Source organism: Jaculus jaculus, chromosome 10, assembly GCF_020740685.1.
Source record: "Jaculus jaculus isolate mJacJac1 chromosome 10, mJacJac1.mat.Y.cur, whole genome shotgun sequence".
In the NCBI taxonomy this organism is placed as follows: domain Eukaryota; kingdom Metazoa; phylum Chordata; class Mammalia; order Rodentia; family Dipodidae; genus Jaculus; species Jaculus jaculus.
The window spans coordinates 73,304,255-73,322,148 of record NC_059111.1 but is presented as its reverse complement, the minus strand read 5'-3'; the positions used below and the strand labels follow the sequence as shown (position 1 = coordinate 73,322,148).

Sequence of the window (17,894 nt, the reverse complement as noted above, 5' to 3'; positions counted from 1 at the left end):
TAAAGGTTCAGCCATTTATTCTGTCCTTTAGGATGTAAAATTTTATGGTACATTGCAATTTGGGTCCAGTTTTTTGTCCCCCACCCACACCCTTATTATTGTCTCCCGCCCTCCCCTCCCTATTGTCTAGTCCTTGAGATGCTTATTAGGTATCTCAGCATTTCAGCCCAATTCAGGTTAGGGGCCACAGATAGGTCCAACCATGTACCAGTTACCTTTTTATTGGTGAGTTTGCTGAGAATGATCTGTTCCCAGTTCAGCCATTTTTCTTCAAATTTCATTGTGTCATTTTTTCCTTACTCTGTGTAGAATTCCATCATGTAGATATACCACATCTTGTTTATCCATTCATCTAATAATGGACATCTGGGTTGATTGCAGCTCTTAGCTATTATGAATTGAGCAGTTTTAAACATGGTTGAACAAATCTCTCTGAACTGAGGCATGGAGCTTTAAGAGCAAATGCCTACTAAGGGAATAACTGGGTCTGTTGGTAACTCCAATAGTCAAACCTTTTTAGGAGTCTCCATATTGCATTCCATAGTGGTTGTACCAGCTTACATTCCTACCAACAGTGAATAAGCATTCCTATTTCTCCACATCCTCACCAGCATTTGTTTTCTTTTGATTTTTTAAAGTTTAATGTCCTTACTGGGGTAAGGTGGAATCTCATAGTTATTTTAATTTGCATTTCCTGGTGATTAGAAATGATGAACATTTTCTTAAGTGTGTGTTTGCCATTTGTATTTCTTTCTCTGATAACTGCCTGTCCAGTTCTTTTCCCCATTTTGTGAGTGGGTTGTTCGACTTTTTATTGTTTAGGTTTTTGAGGTCCTTGTAGATTCTAGAAATTAGTCCTCTGTCAGTTGTATAGCCAGCAACTCCCATTCTGTGGGTAATTTATTGGCCCTGCTTATTGTATGTTTGTCTGTGAAGAAACTTCTCAGCTTCATGAGATCCCAATGGTTAAGTGATTATTTAAGTTCCTGAGCTACTGGAGTTCAGGAAGTCTTTTCCCATTATGGAAAGTTTCTCCTATTTTTTTTTTTTTCCAGTAGTAGCCAATTTTCTGGTCTTATATTGAGGTCTTTGATCCATTTGAACTTTATTTTTGTGCATGGCAAAATGTGTGCATCAAGTTTCATTTTCATTCATATGGTTGTCCAATTTTTCCTTACCCTTTGTTGAAGATGCTGTCTTTTTTTCCAGCCTACATTGTTAGGGCCTTTGTCAAGTATCAAGTAGCTATAGTTACTTGACCCAAAGTCCAGGTCCTTGATTCTGTTCCATTGGTCTATAATCCTGTTTTTATTACTATGGCTTTTAACTATGGCTTTAGATCAGGAATGGTGATGCCTCTGGAGGTGTTACTTTTGCTGAGGATATGCTTCGATATCGATGCCATCTGCCATTCCAAATGAATTTTGAGATTATTTTTTCTATGTCTGTGAAGAAAAATGTTGGGATTTTTATTGGTATTGCATTAAATCTATATATTGCCTTTGGTAAGATCGCCAATTTCACAATGTTAATTCTGCCTATCCAGAAGCATGGGAAATCTTCCCATTTTCTCAAGTCCTCCTCAGTTTCATTTTTGAGTGTTTTTATGTTTTTACTGTATAGGTCTTTCACATCCTTGGATAATGTTATTCCAAGGTTTTATTGTTGTTGTTGCTGCTATTGAAAATGGGACAATGTCACTTATTTATTTCTCTGTATCTTTGTATTGTGCATATAGAAAGACCACTGGTTTTTGTGCATTGATTTTGTATCTTGCTACATTGCTGAAGGAGTTTATCACCTTTAAGTCTTTTGGAATGGAGGCTCTCGGGTCTCTTGTGTATAGAATCATGTCTGCGAATAGAGCTAACTTACCTTCTTCCTTTCTAATTTGTATCCCTTTTAATACTTTCTCCTATCTTATTGCTTGAGGACTTCCAATAATATTGAAGAGCAGAGGTAAGAGTGGACACCCCTGTCTTGTTCCTGATCTCAATGTGAATTCCTTCAGTCTCTCTCTCTTAAGTTATTATATGGGCTTTAGGAGCTTTATATATAGCCTTTATTATGTTGAGATATAAACTGTCCATGGCTATTCTCTCCAATGTTTTGATCATGAAGTGATGTTGTATTTTGTAAAAGGCCTTTTCTGCATCTATCAAAATGATCGAGTGGTTTTTGTGTTTAAGCTTATTTATGTGGTATATTACATTGACAGATTTCCATATGTTGAACCACCTCTGTGTTCCTGGGGTGAAGCCTACTTGATCAAAGTGGATGATGCTTTTGATGTATTGTTGAATTTGGTTTTTGTTCAGGATCTTTGCATCTAAGTTCATCAGGGAAATAGGCTAATAGTTTTCTTGTGGCTTCTCTGCCTGATTTTGGTATTAAGGTGATAGTAGCTTCATAGAAGGAATTGGCAGTTTTCCTGGTCTCTGTGTAGCACATTTTGAGAAAAATTGGTTTTAGTTCTTTCATGAAGGTTTGATAGAATTCAGCTGAGAAGCCATCTGATCATGGACACTTCATTTTGGGAAGGTTTTTGATTAGCTTTTCAATCTTGATGGGTATGATAGGTTTGTTAGGAGATTAATCTGGTCTGAGTTTAGCTTTGGTAGGTGGTATGTGTCCAGGAATTCCTCCATTTCCTCCATATTATCCTACTTTTGTGAAGTAGAGGTTTTTGAAAGAAGTCCTAGTGATTCTCCCAGTTTTACTTATATCTGTTGTGGTCTCTCCTTTTTCATTGTATTTTTTTTTTTTTTTTTTTTTTGGTCAACAGACTGACCACATTCAGTGATAAGCAATCCTGTAGTTCCATTTTGCAATTTCTTACAGCACTGTAGGTGAGACTTATCTGACACCATTTTCCCATGCCAAGACTTGTTGGAATGTGTAACACCTTCCCTCCCTCATACTCCACACCTAGTCCATCTCTGATACCTCCCACTTTCCCATGGGACCCACCCATTTCCATCTTCATGCATTCTGTACAGTTCAGACCACTGTGATGATACAGATATGCTCAGTAACAGCTCCCCACTGGTCTTCTGATTGCCCAACTTACTATATTCTGCAATCTTTACTAAGCACAATCATAGCTTTTTTAGTTCTTTTAGTTGACAACTTCCATGATTGTAAACTATATCCCATAGTAATTCCTTCCCTCCCCCTACTTACCCCTTTGAAACTCCACTCTCCGTCATATCCCCTCCCCCTCTCAATCAGTCTCTCTTTTATTTTGACATGATATTTTTTTCCTGTTATGATGGTCTTGTGTAGGTAATATCAGGCACTGTGAGGTCATGGATATCTAGGACATTTTGTGTCTGGAGGAGCACATTGTAAGTAGTCCTACCCTTCCTTTGGCTCTTATATTCTTTCTGTCACCTCTTCCTCAGTGGACCCTGAGCCTTGGAAGATGTGATAGAGATATTGCAGTGCTGAGCATTCCTCTATCACTTCTTCTCTACACCATGGTGCCTTCTGAGTCATCCCAAAGTCACTGTCATCTGAAGGTTCTGGAATGAAAAGTGAGAGTAACATAAATATATGGGTATGAAGGATAAGAGAAGTGCTTACTGGGCAGTTTGGTGAGCACAGTATATACATTTAGCCAGACAGCAGCAGACGTTACACCCCTAGGGGTCATGACTACCCCTGTTTTAAGTTTTCAGTATCAGGGATATATTCCCTCCTATGGAGCAGGCCTGCAGTCCAATTAGAGGGCAGCTGGTTTCTACCATGATAGACATGCCACTGTTGTACCCATTGGCTCATTTGACCTGGCTGGCCACTTGCAGTGTCCACTGTTGAGTATTTTCACTGGTGACTTCTCTCTCCCATTGAAGTGCATGCAACATGGCTTTTTCTAGCTTTCTGTCAGTTGGTCTACATGGAGGAGGTTTTCACCTCAGCTCTAACATCATTTCTCAGTGACCTTGCAGCCTAGGTATGTAGAGTATTCAGCAGGAGGGTCTTACTATCTTCCTGATGGGAACCAAGGGTCTCAGCAATGGCTTGTAATATTTAGGTGGTATCAGGATCTCCCTGGCCAGCAACTCACTGGAAAGTATCCCATCTCTGACACTGAAAATTTCCTATTAATAATCTGTAGCTTCTGAGTGTTGTCCAAAAAAGTAGGTTTCCATATGACTTATTTATATCCTCTTAGACTTTGATTAGCCCTCCCTCCATCTTTCCTTTACTCAATCTCTTTCCCAACCTCACTTAGGTCTTTTCACCCCCATTAATGTGTTTTGCTACTTACATATACAATACCATCCTATTAAGTCCCCATCCCCCGCCCTCCTTTTCTGTTCCCTTTACATCTCCTTTCTAGCATTCTTCTTAATTTTAAGTGTCTCTTTTTTTTTGTTGTTTGATAAAATTGGCCAGGTGTTTATCAATCTTGTTTATTTTTTCAAAGAACCTGCTCTTTGTCTCATCAATTTTATTAATTGTTTTCTTAGTTTCCAATTAATTTCTCCTCTGATCTCAATTATTTCTTTCCATCTAGAGCTTTTTGGGTTCGATTCTTCTTGCTTTCCTAGTGCCTTTAGATGGATGGTTAGGTCATTGATTTTGGATTTCTCTATCTTTGTTTTGGTGCTGTGAAGTTTCCTCTAAGGACTGCCTTCATTGTGTCCCATAAGTTTTAGTTCACGTCATTCATTTCTAGAAATTTTGCAGTTTCATTTTGTATTTCATCCACTACCCATTTATTATTTGTTTAAAAGTGTGTTGTTCAGTTTCCAGGATCTGACGGGATTCCTGGCACATCTTTTGTTGTTAATTTCTAGCAATACAGCCTTGTGATCTGATATCATGTGGGAAATTATGTCAGTAATCCTAAGTATATGGAAGTAGGTTTTATGGCCCAGTATATGATCTATTTTAGAGAAGGTTCCATGAGCTGCTGAAAAGAATGTGTAGTCTGTGGATTTGGGGTAGAATGTTCTGTAGATGTCCCGTTAGGTCTAATTGATTTATGGTTTTGTTGAGCTCTCTCACTTCCTTGTTAGTTTTCTGTTTGGATGTTCTATCTATTGCTGGTAGTGGTGTATTGAAGTCCCCAACTATGATGGTGTTGGTGGTTATTTCTGTTTTGGTTTTTTGTTAGTTTGTTTTTTTGTTTTTTGTCAAGTAGGTTTTGAATTGTGCACCTGAGATTTTTGCATATAGATTGATGATTGTGATATCCTCTTGTTGGATTGTTCCCTTGATATGTAGGAAGTGGCTGTCTTTGTCTTTTTTGATTACTTTTGGTTTGAAGTTTTTATCTGATAATAGTATAGCTGCGTCTGCTTGTTTTTTATTTTCATTTACTTGGAATATAATTTTCCATCCTTTCACCCTGAGGTGGTGTCTGTCTGTAGTGGTGAGTTAGATTTGATTTCATCCCTGGCATATCATGCTGGTTTATGTGTGGTTTGGTATTTTCTTGGACTTTGTAGTTTTTTTGTGCCTTCACTGAGAGTTTGGTTATTGTGATCTGCTTGTTACAGGCACTTGAGGTTGATAATTTGATTCTTCTGTGTGAAGAATCCCCTGAAGTACTCTCTGCAGGTTTAACTTTGTGTTCATATAGTTGTAAGCTGAGTTTTATTGTGGAAATCTTTTCTTTCACCATCATTTATGAGGGATGCTTTTATTGGGCAGAGTAGTTTCAGTTGGAAGCCATAGGTTTTTAGACTTGGCAGTGTTCCATTCCAAGCCCTTCTGGCTTTCAGGGTTTCAATGAGAAGTCTTAAGTAATTCTGATGGGGTTATCTTTAAATATAATGTGTTGTTTCTCCCTAGCTGCTTTTAGGACTTTCTCTTTGGTATTGATGTGTAGAGTCTTAATGATAATATGTCTTGGAGAATTTCTCCTTTGATCTAGTCTGTTTGGAGTTCTGATAGCTTCTTATATCTTGATGGGACTTTTGAGAGAATGGGAAAGTTTTCTTTGGTAATTTTGTTGAGTAAGGTCTCCATGCCTTTGGTCTTAATTTCTTCCCTTCCTGGTATTCCCATAATCTGAATGTTGGGACGTTTTAGGGTATCTCACTGTTCCTTCATACTGTGTTCAGAAAAATTTTGGAACTTATTGAAACTTTTTGGACTCATGAACTGTTTTGTTCTACTTGTCTTCCATTTCTCAGTTTCTGTCCACATGGCTGACTCTGTTCTTGAGAGCTTTTGTAGAGTTTTGGGCTTGTTCAATTTGGATTTTATTTTCTACTGTTATTTAAAATATATTTATTTGGAGAGAGAGAGGGGGAGAGAGAGAGACAGAGAATGGCCATGCTAGGGCCTCCAGCCACTGTAAGCAAACTCCAGATTCATGTGCCTCCTTATGAATCTGGCTTTATGTGGATCCTGGAGAATCAGACTGGGATCATTTGGCTTTGCAGGCAAACGCCTTAACCACCACGCCATTTCCATATAGTTTCCATCCCTCTGTTGAATTCCCTTTTCATGTCATTTTCTGATTTTCTTAATGCATTTTAGAATTCATCCTTACATTTCTTTATGTCCTCATTGAATTTAATCAACTGGTTATTGAGGTGGTCCTTTTTTTTTTTTTTACTCTTTCAGATCATTTAACTGACTTTGGATCCCTTCCTGGTTCTTGTCTGCTAGGTCCAATCTAGGGAGGACAGCATTCATAGAATTATTAGACCTTTGTTGCTTTTCTGCCAGTTCTGCTATTTGCTTGGTCAGGGTCCATTCTACTGGTGAGACTTTCTAGTGTTTCTGATTGGTATTTTTTCATTATATATATTTCCTTACTCATGTCTGGTATTGAATTTATTTCACTAATTTATTCATATTTGTTTTCTTGGGATTCCTTCAGGAGTTTGTCTTCTCCTTTGATTCCTTTTATTTCTTCTTTGATTTTATTGAACATAGATATAATCATTTTTTTTAATTCTTTGTCAAGCATTTCATCTAAATCAGTCCCTGAAAGGTAGCTTTGATCTGTCAGTAACTGAACTGGACTAGAGCTAGTTTACTTTAGTTTCAGTACACATTAGGTTTCATAAACTTCAGAAATGAATCTTCTATGGATTTTAGGGGAGTGACTCCTGCAGTATCTGGATATATTAGTCACCCCACAAAAGGACTACAGAGAATCTTTCCTGCCCTTTTTTCCCCATTCCCTGCCTCTTATTTATTTCACAGAGAGAAAGGTGGTGGGGGGGGGGGAGAGAGAGAATGGGTGCATCAGGGACTCCAGCCACTGCAAGTGAGCTCCAGAAACCTGCACTGCCTTGTGCATCTGACTAACATGGGTCCTAGGGAATCGAACATGGGTCCCTTGGCTTTTGCAGGCAAACGCCTTAACTGCTAAGCCAGCCCTCCAGCCCTATCCATTTATTTATTTGACAGAGAAAGAGGAAGAGAGAGGGAGAAAGAAAGAGAGGGAAGGAGGGAGAGAATGGGTGCACCAGGGCCTCCAGCCACTGCAAACAAACTCCAGCATGCGCCCTCTTGTGCACCTGGCTTATGTGGACCCTGAGGAATCGAACCTGGGTCCTTTGCAGGCAAATGCCTTAACCATGAAGTCATTCATCCAGCCCCTTGGAACAGAATCAAATTTAATCAGTTCTCCTTAGCACTTTAGTTTAGTGACCTTGGCTGGGATTACACCATAACTTCTCCTTAATATATACATACCTTGTTGTCTTACTCTGCAGATCTTATAGTGTTACTAGAAATTTATTGCACATTGTAAAAATGTATTGAAATATCATAATGAGCCCATGAAACAGGTCCACTGCCTATTTAGACAGTTGATGAGTTTTTTACCCTTTGATGTGGTAATTTTTTAGGAACATCTCATGAACACATACTTTTAAATCAGCTATATTGTCTACTAGAGTACAAAGTTCATTTTATATTAGTAGGATAAACCTTGCATTTTGTATTGTTTCTGTGACCTTAGTTGGTTTTCATTTGTTTACTTAAGAGGGTAGTGTTAAATTCCAGATTATGTCTCTCTTCATGATTATTTCCTTTGTGAGGATAACTGCTATGATAAATGCAACATAATTATTTACAATGATTATATCTTTGATTTAACTGTGGTCTTTCATTTTATAAATTACCTCCTTTTTGAGCCATTAAATGCTTGTTCTTCACTACCAGCTTCATTACCAGTGTTTCCCATCATCCCATGTATGAAGTTCATCTTCTTTGCAGGACAAAGTTCTTGAGTGTTTACTTATCGAACAAAAACTGGTCCAGACATACAACTTGGCTGGGTACTAAATCCTCTACTCGTACTTACTTTCATTCAGTTTCTGTATTCTTTCTTGTTTTCCACCAGCATTTTTTCCCCTCATTTTCTGCCAGACCATTTGTAAATCACTTGCTGAAGTAACAAGATTATAATCTGAGTGCTTCACTTGTGTCACCTGAGAGCATTCTGCTGCTGTACATCCAGGTTACATCAGTCACAGTTAAGGAACTTACCCTTAGTATGATGCTACTAACCAATACACAATCCATAATCAAATTTTCCAAGTTTTTATTGGTAATCTTTTTTTTTTAATTTTTTTTTGTTCATTTTTATTTATTTATTTGAGAGTGACGGGGGGGGGGCAAATAGAGAGAGAGAGAATGGGCGTGCCAGGGCCTCCAGCCACTGCAAACGAACTCCAGACGCGTGCGCCCCCTTATGCATCTGGCTAATGTGGGTCCTGGGGAATCGAGCCTCAAACCGGGGTCCTCAGGCTTCACAGGCAAGCGCTTAACCGCTAAGCCATCTCTCCAGCCCTTATTGATATCTTTTATACCTGAACTTTTCTTTCTGACCATTTCTTCAGGAATGTCTCATAAATCATTGTATTGTGGGAGATAGTTCTGGGTGGGTTTAGACCTCCCTAAAACAATGTCTCAAAGTTATTGTGTATGATTAGCAATGAATTGCAAACATTCAGATACAGAGAAGTGCAAATTATGAAAGATTTATTAAGAGAGAGTTGAGTTAAGAGAAGGGAAAGCAGGAAAGCTCCCAAGCCAAGATTAATTCCCTCCTTCTTAGCCAGACTGAAAAGGGAAAAGGACAGTCATGAAAATCTCATGTGGAAGTTTGGATAAGGTTCTTTTTTAAATTAAATAATACAATTGGGATGAGCCTCACTGCCAAGTTCAAATGTATATGAAGGGCCTTGATTGTTTAGTGGGCCCCGGAGTGAGTGCAGATGGAGAAAGGGTTCACCTACAAGGAGACCAAGCTCTCCAAACATTGAGGAAGAATCAGGAAGCTACGTTTTGTTGCCATCTTGGATCAGACTGGAACTCTAGGCTCACCAGAACAATGTGATATCCATGTTCATTGGGCCTGTGTCCCTGGCTGACCACCTCTAAAAGAAAATTACCTTGCACCTAATTGGTATCAATTGCACTTAGATGTTTAATCTTTTTAGTCCCTTTGAATCTAGAATTGTTAAGTCCCCTTTAGTTTGGGCTTGGTTTAGTTACTCTCTCCCTCCTTCCCTTTCTTCCCCTTGACTTTTGTGGCATGACTGTTCTTCCCCGTCCCCTCTGAAATAATTCCTTTTTACTTTATGTGAATTATTCATTCATAAAATAAGGTGGCGTATAGGTGCTAACTAAAAACAACTAAATAATATCATTGCCCTATTTTAATATCTTTTTACTTACTGAATACTTCTAATATACAAACATATTACAAATTGGTCATGTTCCCATTGGTTTGTACTCTTATGTCCCATATCCCCTGCTCCCATTCCACTGAGGGCCCTCCTCAATGGGGTTATAGCTAGTCATTGTAGGGTCATAAATACACTGGTCAGTTTCTGTAAGGGAGGACTATGCCCCAGAATATACTCTCCCAACCCTGTGGCTTTTTAAGTTGAAATTTTATAAGTGCCTCTTCAGTTTGGAATTGTCTCACTGTTTCATTTTGATTAAATTCAGGTTAAGCATATTCTGAGCAAGGATATTATATTGCTAATGTGTCTTGTACTGTAATAATGAGGAAATACATTCCCAAGATATTTGTTTCATTCTTATCCTTACTCTTTTTCCTTCCCCTCCCCCCTCATTGCATAGAGAAATAGACACCACACATAAGATAGGATTGGTTTGGTTCTGTTTTGTTTTGTTTTTGTATTTTTTGTGCATGTGTGGGGAGAGTTAATAAGAACTGTGTATTAATACCTCCTATTGGTTCTGTTCCTTTGAAAAAAATCTGACTAATACAACATATAAGTGATTAAATAAATTAGTTTGCCAGTATAAAAAATTGGCATTTGGGAATTTTGGTCTTTATCATTATAAACTATTCTCTTTTATTTTCTTTTTTTAACTATTTAGGTGCTTTTTAGTCAATACCAGCTTTTTTACCAATGGTTTTGATTATTTTGGCTCTTTAGACCAAGATACGAAAAATATAACATTTAGTAACATTGAGTTTATGAACATAGATAATCTCTCCATTTATTTAGTTTTCTGATTTTGCTAATTTCAAATTTGTTCTTTAATATCTTCAGTTGTATACTTAGTAATGTACAAGTAACAATGAGTAGTTGAGCTTTGCTTTTCTTTATAATTCTGTGTATGTGTAAAACTGAAAGGTTTATGGTTACTGAGCTTATTGTTTCTTTTAGGTATTTTTTTTCTTGCAGTGTTTTGGAGTTTCTTTGGCCATATAGCTGTGGTAGTTTGAATGTATGGCCCTATAGACTCAGGTGTTTTTTTTTTTAATTAAAATTGAGTTTGCTGTTTTAGCCCCTAGTGTCCAGACTTCTGCAGGTGGGGGAGAGGATGTGTTGGGGATGTGTTGGTAGGGGTGGATCTGAATTCCAGCCCAAAGGTGTGGAGAGAGCGAGTTTGAGCTCTGCTGGGATTCTTGCTGCTTTTTGGTGTTTTCTGACTGTTTGGTTGTGTCTCTCTGCTTGGATCTGTAGAAGGCAGCCAGTTTCTTCCACCAGTGGTGGAACTTTCTCTGGATCTGTAAGCTTGAAATAAATGCCTTCTTCCCATAAACTGTGTCTGTTTGGAAGTTCACTCCAACACTGTAGAGCAGACTGCAACAGAATTTGTTGCCAGAGAGTTAGGGTGTTGCTGTGATGAATTTGACCATATAGATTTTGGAATTTGTGTACTGGAGGAATGTGAATTGGGACTGCAAAAGCCTAAGAGAGTGGTAAGCAAAGATTTATATAATCGGATGAGAGCTTGAAAATGCTAAATGCACGGAAGAATTGTGTTGGGTTATGAAAAGGAAGGGAAGATAGTGAATTTTTGGAACTGAGCGTAAAGTCTAGTTGCCCCCTAAAAGTTTGATCAAGCTTGAATTTAAAAGAAGATATAGTGAAAGATAATTTTAAAAGTTCATACAAGTTTAAGGTTACTGGCCAAGAGAATGGTTTTAGGTTGCTAAAGCTACTAGTGTTAGCCAGATTGCCACCATTAAGGGTGGCCCTGCTGCCTTACATTACAACAGTAGAAAAGATGCCTTACGTAAAGTCCACTCTGGAAAGGCTAAAATGAATAGGAATGCAGATTCTTTCTAAAGGAGATGACTGAAAGGAAGAATTCTGAAAAAGGTAACCTTAGTCTTCAAAGTCAAGATTTATATCCTCCCATAAACTGTGTGTGTTTGGAAGTTGGTCCCCGCAACATGGAGCTGACTACAAAAGTAGCTATGAGCTGGGTCACTTGCTTTGGTTTTTAATTTTTTAACATTTTACTTAACTGCTACAAATATAAATGTATAGTTTAATACTGACATGTTTATACACACTTGCACACACAAACACCAGTAAATTTATTATTTTAGTTGCTTCATTCTTTCCCCTAATTAATGTGCCTCTAAAGATACCTCCTTTTTTCAAGGTGACTGCTTCTACTTTTCCAAGTCTTTCACCTCTGTTAGCAATACTTGGCTATATGCCTCCCAGACTTTGTTCTCTTGAAATTCCAGTGATGAATGCTTTAAGTAGGTCCCCAAGAATTCGTTAGTATTTCCTGGCTATATTTCCCTTTCTCCAGGGCAAGCCATATGATGTTGCCACTTTCATCATACTTCTCTCTCGTAAATAGTCCTCATTTCACTCTGTTAATGAGTTAGTTCTAAAGCCTACTCAGTTGGCCTTAGATTTAGATTTCCCAATTGCATATAATGTGAAGTGGTGTATTTCCTTCTTGTCTTTCCTACTTGTGCCATCACTGTGAGCTGCAAGTGCTCTCTAATTATTTGCTCTCTAATAATTTTCACTTTGAAACCATGTAGTGGGAGATTGGAGCTAAATGGCTGTTATTGTCTTCTTAGAACCTGGAATTCTAGCTCTTTCATTCTTTTGCTGCAACGTATCTTAATAACTATTAGATTGAAACACATAAAGTTGCAAATTTTGAGGCTTAGTAGCTGTTGAATATTGGCCTCTTTATATAGATCTAACTAATGGAAAGGTGAGCGCAAGCTTTTTGCTTTTTTGCTTCATTTCTTATGTTAGATGACAGATGCATTATTTTAAGGTTAATTCCAAATTCATGAAAACTAAATTTTTACCAGCTTCACAAGGTATATTTGTATAGTCAGATGCATTCATTCACTCAGAAATGCTTTCTGGCCTGGCATGGTGCTGCATACCTGTAATAACAGTACTCAGGCTGATTGTGATAATGAGTGATTGTGATTTCAAGGCCAGTTTGGGCTACACATGGCCCTCTATCTCAGAAGAAATAAAATAAGTGAACACTGGAAAAAGAAAGCTCATTTCTTTGTAGTCAGGCCTACTGCCTACCTACCACATAAAACTGCCAAGCTGCCTTAGATCAAGAGATTGAATTTATAAATGCCACATTAAAATGGACTTTGTGGTCTATGAATAAAGGTGACTTCTGTGTGCTGCTCTCAACCATTCTCTGACTGGTTCTTTACCATTCGTGTGCCTTAGACTGAGTATCTCTGCATGATCCATTCTGTTCTCTTCTTCCAGAGCTTTACTTTTGCTGACCTCTTTGCCTGGAATCTACTTTCCTCCTAAGCTAACATTCTTCCTTGCCTGACTCATGCCTACTTATCTTTGTACAGTTTACTTAACATTACTGATCTGAGATTGGGTTAGACATTTCATTTGTAAATAAGTATAACACAATCTTTGTTTTTCCTGTGTATTATTAAATAGTTATTTGTCCCCTTCATGAGTATAAGTTTCTTTAGTTTGTCCTATCATCACATTGTACCTCAATAAATTATAGGTATTTCATAAGTATGTGATTGATGAGTGAGTGTGGCAGTTTGACTAGCTGGCCCCCAATATATTCAGTGTTTTATTAGTCTGTAGTTTGGATCTGCAGCTACCTAGCTGGAGAAGGTACCACTGGGCAGATCTTAGGTGTGGTAGTGGGTTTGAAATTCCAATGTACAGATAAGCAAAGTGCCTAGTTCCACCTGGAGTTCTTGAAATGTGCTATGTGGCTTTTTAGCTTTGGGGCTTGTGGCTTCTCTCTCTCTGCTTGGCCCTTCTGCCATTATGGAACTTCTCCTGGATCTGTAAGCTTTAATAAATATCCCTTCCTCCATAACTGTGTCTGGTTTAGAACTTCATCTCAGTGAACCTGAAGTGGTCTGCTACAGTAAGTTTTTAGCTCCTGAAGAGATAAAACTAAAAATACATTGGATAAGTTAGAGAAATCTTATGTAATAGGAATTAAGAAAAAACTAAAGTTGAAATAATGGCATATATAAGTGCAAATGGTATAAGACATATAGGCATTCCTCAAGACAGGGATAGTATCAGCTATAAATAAATGTTTTAATTCTTTTGCCTACCATGTGTTTTGGGGACTTCGCCAAGCAGTCTATGGACAAAATACTTTTTAGAACAATAATAACAATTATTACTATGATTTAAGAATCTAAAAAGAGGGCTGGAATAATGTCTTAAACGTTGAAGTGTTTGCCTGTGAAGCCTAAGGACCCAGATTCAATTCTCTATTACCCATAGGCCAGATGGACAAGGTGGCACATGTGTCTGGAGTTCATTTGCAGTGGGTGGAGGCTGTGGTGTGCTCATTCTCTCTATCTGCCTCTTCTTCCCTCCCTCCCTCCTTCCCCTACCCTCAAATAAATTTTTAAAAGATCTAAGAAGAAGGTTTGCTTAGTTTTATCCTCCTTCACATAAAATAGCTTTTCAAGAGTCTATTACTTGTCAGAGCAACTGGAGTTTCACTAATTATTTTTCTCAGCTTTCTTGGCTTTGCTAGCAAATTAATATTGGGGTTGACCCTGTGTTACTTTCGTTGTTTCATTATGTATCTAGGCATAGTGGTCTAATATATTAATTCCATTACCAAATTAGGTACATCATAAGTACTAAGTAAGTCATTTACAAGTCAGTTTCATATCCATGATGACAATCTGATAGGGATTTAGCTGTGTGAACTTGAAATTATGCATATTTAAAATTCTCCATTTTAATTATGAGAGAATTGGCACAAATAGAAATGTCCCAAATGTTTTCATGTCCCAGCCATTCTGATGGACAAGTATAATGTCAGAACAAAACACCCACAAGCCACTAATATAAAAAACTCTTTGAGTCAATACATAGTTCTTTAAGCTTCTGTATTTGACCTGTTCAACTTCTGTTCTTGTTATGGTGGGTGTATGTTACTGTGATACATGTATTGTGGTTTTCATGCAGAGTATCTGAATTTTAACTCCCTCCCAAAAGTAATTTGTAAGAACTAGAAATTTTCTTCTTCATGGCATGTCTTAGAAACTCTAGTCTTCCCAGATTTTTTGTCAAAGTTGCATATAAAGAAATTTTCTGGGACTGGAGAAATGGCTTAGAGGTTAAGGCACTTGCCTGCAAAGCCAAAGGATCCAGGCATAGTTCCCCAGGACCCACATAAGCCAGGTGCACAAGGTGGCATATACATCTGGAGTTCATTTGCAGTGGCTGGAGGCCCTGGTGTGTCCATTCTCTCATCTGCACCTCCATCTCTCTCTCATACACACACACACACACACACACACACACACACACACACACACACACACAAAAATAAATAAATAAATAGTAATTTTCTAGTCCTGTCCATTTCTAAATAGTAGGTTATAATGTCTTCCTCATTCTAAGTGAATAAAGACATTTCATAATGGAACCAAGAAGAATGCAGGCCTTGCTGTTTTCACACTCAGTGCTTGAATTAGATCATGTTCTTTGTGAGTTCAATCACATTTTGACATGGCTGGCCATCCTGCAGTCATGGCTGTGCAAGGAAGTCTCCATAAACTCAAATAACTTGGTACAAAGGGCTTCTAGATAGCTGAATATATAGGTTTCTTGAAGAGGGCATGTAAGCTCTTTGACGTTTGCCACTTACTTCTCACCCAATTCTTCTGTTTTGTTTGTTTTTTCTAATACCATTTATTATGCTAGCAAAAAGAAGTCTCTTTCCGAATGTTGCAGGCCACATAAAAGGTTTGAGAAAGCCCAATTCATAGCTTGTCTTTCAGATGCATAAGCAAAATAATCTGGGGCTTGTGACTGGAATATAAGTAGGTAGGAGGACTGAGTCTGTTCCTACAGGAACTTTAGTCCTAGGTGATAAGCCTCCCACATGTTGGATCTAATAATATCCAAGTCATATAATATCAAAACTGCATTTGATTAGAGGATACCCAGGTGGTATCTGCTGCAGAAATATTTGCTTGCCTGGTGGTAGGTATTTGTACAGCTTGTGAGGCTACAGAAATCATCTTCAGTATCACTTGTTATATGAAGGAATGAGAAACAGTTTGGTTTTTCTAATACATATATTAGTTTTACTTGAACTAGATTTTTATCCACTTGTCATAGCAAATAAAAATGAAAATGGGGCTGAAGGGATGGCTCAAGGAAGGCATTTGCCTGCAAAGCCAAAGGACCCAGGTTTAATTCCCCAGAACCCACACTAGCCAGCTGCACGGGGGTGGGGGGTGCATGCATTCTGGAGATAGTCCCTCCCTCTTTCTCTGCCAAATAAATAAATTAAAATATTTTTTAAAAAATTAATGTGGTAACAAGCTGACTTTGTGGTTGTAAACCAAAAGAAACCTCCAAAACAACTGATGGGCTGTATGTCTACTGCCATCAAAGCTGGCTCAAGATGAACTCTGACTGCAGCTACTTCTGGATGCTGTCACTGAATAGAAATTACCTATGTTTTGTTGGACAAACTTAGTAGCTTAGTTAAAATTCAGTATAACATATACAAGTATATCGATGTTCCTAAAGAACATTTTTCATTTATTAAACACAGTCTGTTAACATTTTGTGTTATGTAATTGAACATTTCATAGAAAGTGATACAAGGTGCTCCAATTTGCCAATGTTTGGTAAAATTTTAAAAATATCTCATTGATTAATATAGGCAAATATTCTATTCTATTTTATCATTATATCCAGTATTATAAAATATATATTATTTTTTATTTGTAGTGTATGCAGAGAATATTTCCAAAATGGTGGGAAGAGAAAAGCACTTGAGAAAGATGAAAAAAGAGCCGTACTTGCCACTGAGACCACTCCAGCCTTAAACACACACGAGTCTTCTAAACTTGAAGGTCATTTAACCAGTCTCACCTTTACAAACCCTGAATTTATATCTGAGTAAGTATACTTGTCCATTTCAATTACTATTTCCTTAAGGAGCTATGCTAATAGAAAATAGTTTGTCTGTACTTAGTAGTGGGCAGTGTACTGGCAACTCTGGTAATGTCAATATGAGAAATGCATATTTATAATATTAAGTATAAAGTCATCATAAAATTTTCAGAAATATTTGGAAATTATTAATCTATAGCATATGTTGTGATTTGTAAAAATGAGAAGGAATAATATACCAAAAGTTATGATAATACAAAGAATCAAAAGCTACCTAAACTCTTTAATGAAGTTAGATACTAAGAAATTACTAATAAATAAAAAAGATTATTCATACTAATAAACTTTCTTTATATTGATCTGAAAATCTGCCTGTTGGTTATATATTATATGTATATAGGGAGAAACTGTGTAAGTTAATATTGTAATTCAGTTATTTTTTTATTGATGTTAAAGTTGTTATACATCTTAGTACCACAAAGATATTCCAGTACAGAGTAACGTATTAATTGTCTGAAAATGAACTTATGTGTTTCTAGAAACCTGGATAGCTGAAAAATTATTACGAAAGTAAAATTAAACTCAGTAATTCCAAAACTGCTACTTTGATTTTATACCATGCTAGAAATATTATCTAGTTATAGGTAATCCATTTAAAATGAATTAGCATACACTTGGTTGATTTAATAGGAAAGAACAAAGCATCTTTGAGTACTACAAACAGTACTACAAAGCTTTTAAAGCATGGTGACTTTGCCAGATATTTTCATCTCAGATGTTACAGTAAGTTTTAACTATTTTAGGGCTGGAGAGAGGGCTTAGTGGTTGCTTACAAAACCAAAGGACCAAGGTTCAATTCTCCAAGTCCAATGTGAACCACATGCACAAGGTGGCACATGCATCTGTAGTTCATGTGCAGAGGCTAAAGGCCCTGGCATGTGCAATCTCTCTCTCTCTGTTTCTCTGTTCTTGTCTCTCTCCCTCCCTCTCTCTCTCTCTCTCTCTCTCTCTCTCTCTCTCTCTCTCTCTGTCTGTCTGTCTGTCTCCATCTTTCTCTATCTTTCAAGTAAATAAAAATTTTAAAAAAGAAAGTTTTAACTATTTTAGTTTACCAACACAAGCAATTCTATTATACTTACATCAAAACAGGTAAACATGGAAGCATTAGCTCTAGAATTTCCATAGTGTTCTTTTGCTATATAGTCTTCTCATTATTGTCATAATTTTCTTTGATTCTGTTAACATAGTTTCTTTTAATTCTTTGAAAACATT

General features: G+C 37.3%; 1 protein-coding gene across 1 annotated transcript in view; it reads left to right on the top strand.

Annotated features, from left to right (window-relative positions):
* The window catches only part of Bmt2 (base methyltransferase of 25S rRNA 2 homolog), an 83,640-nt gene that overhangs the window by 29,154 nt on the left and 36,592 nt on the right, over nucleotides 1–17,894 (top strand). The window contains exon 3 of the mRNA XM_004671588.2: nucleotides 16,458–16,628. Coding sequence (XP_004671645.2) covers nucleotides 16,458–16,628 — 171 coding nt within the window. The remainder of the gene's footprint in view (nucleotides 1–16,457; nucleotides 16,629–17,894) is intronic.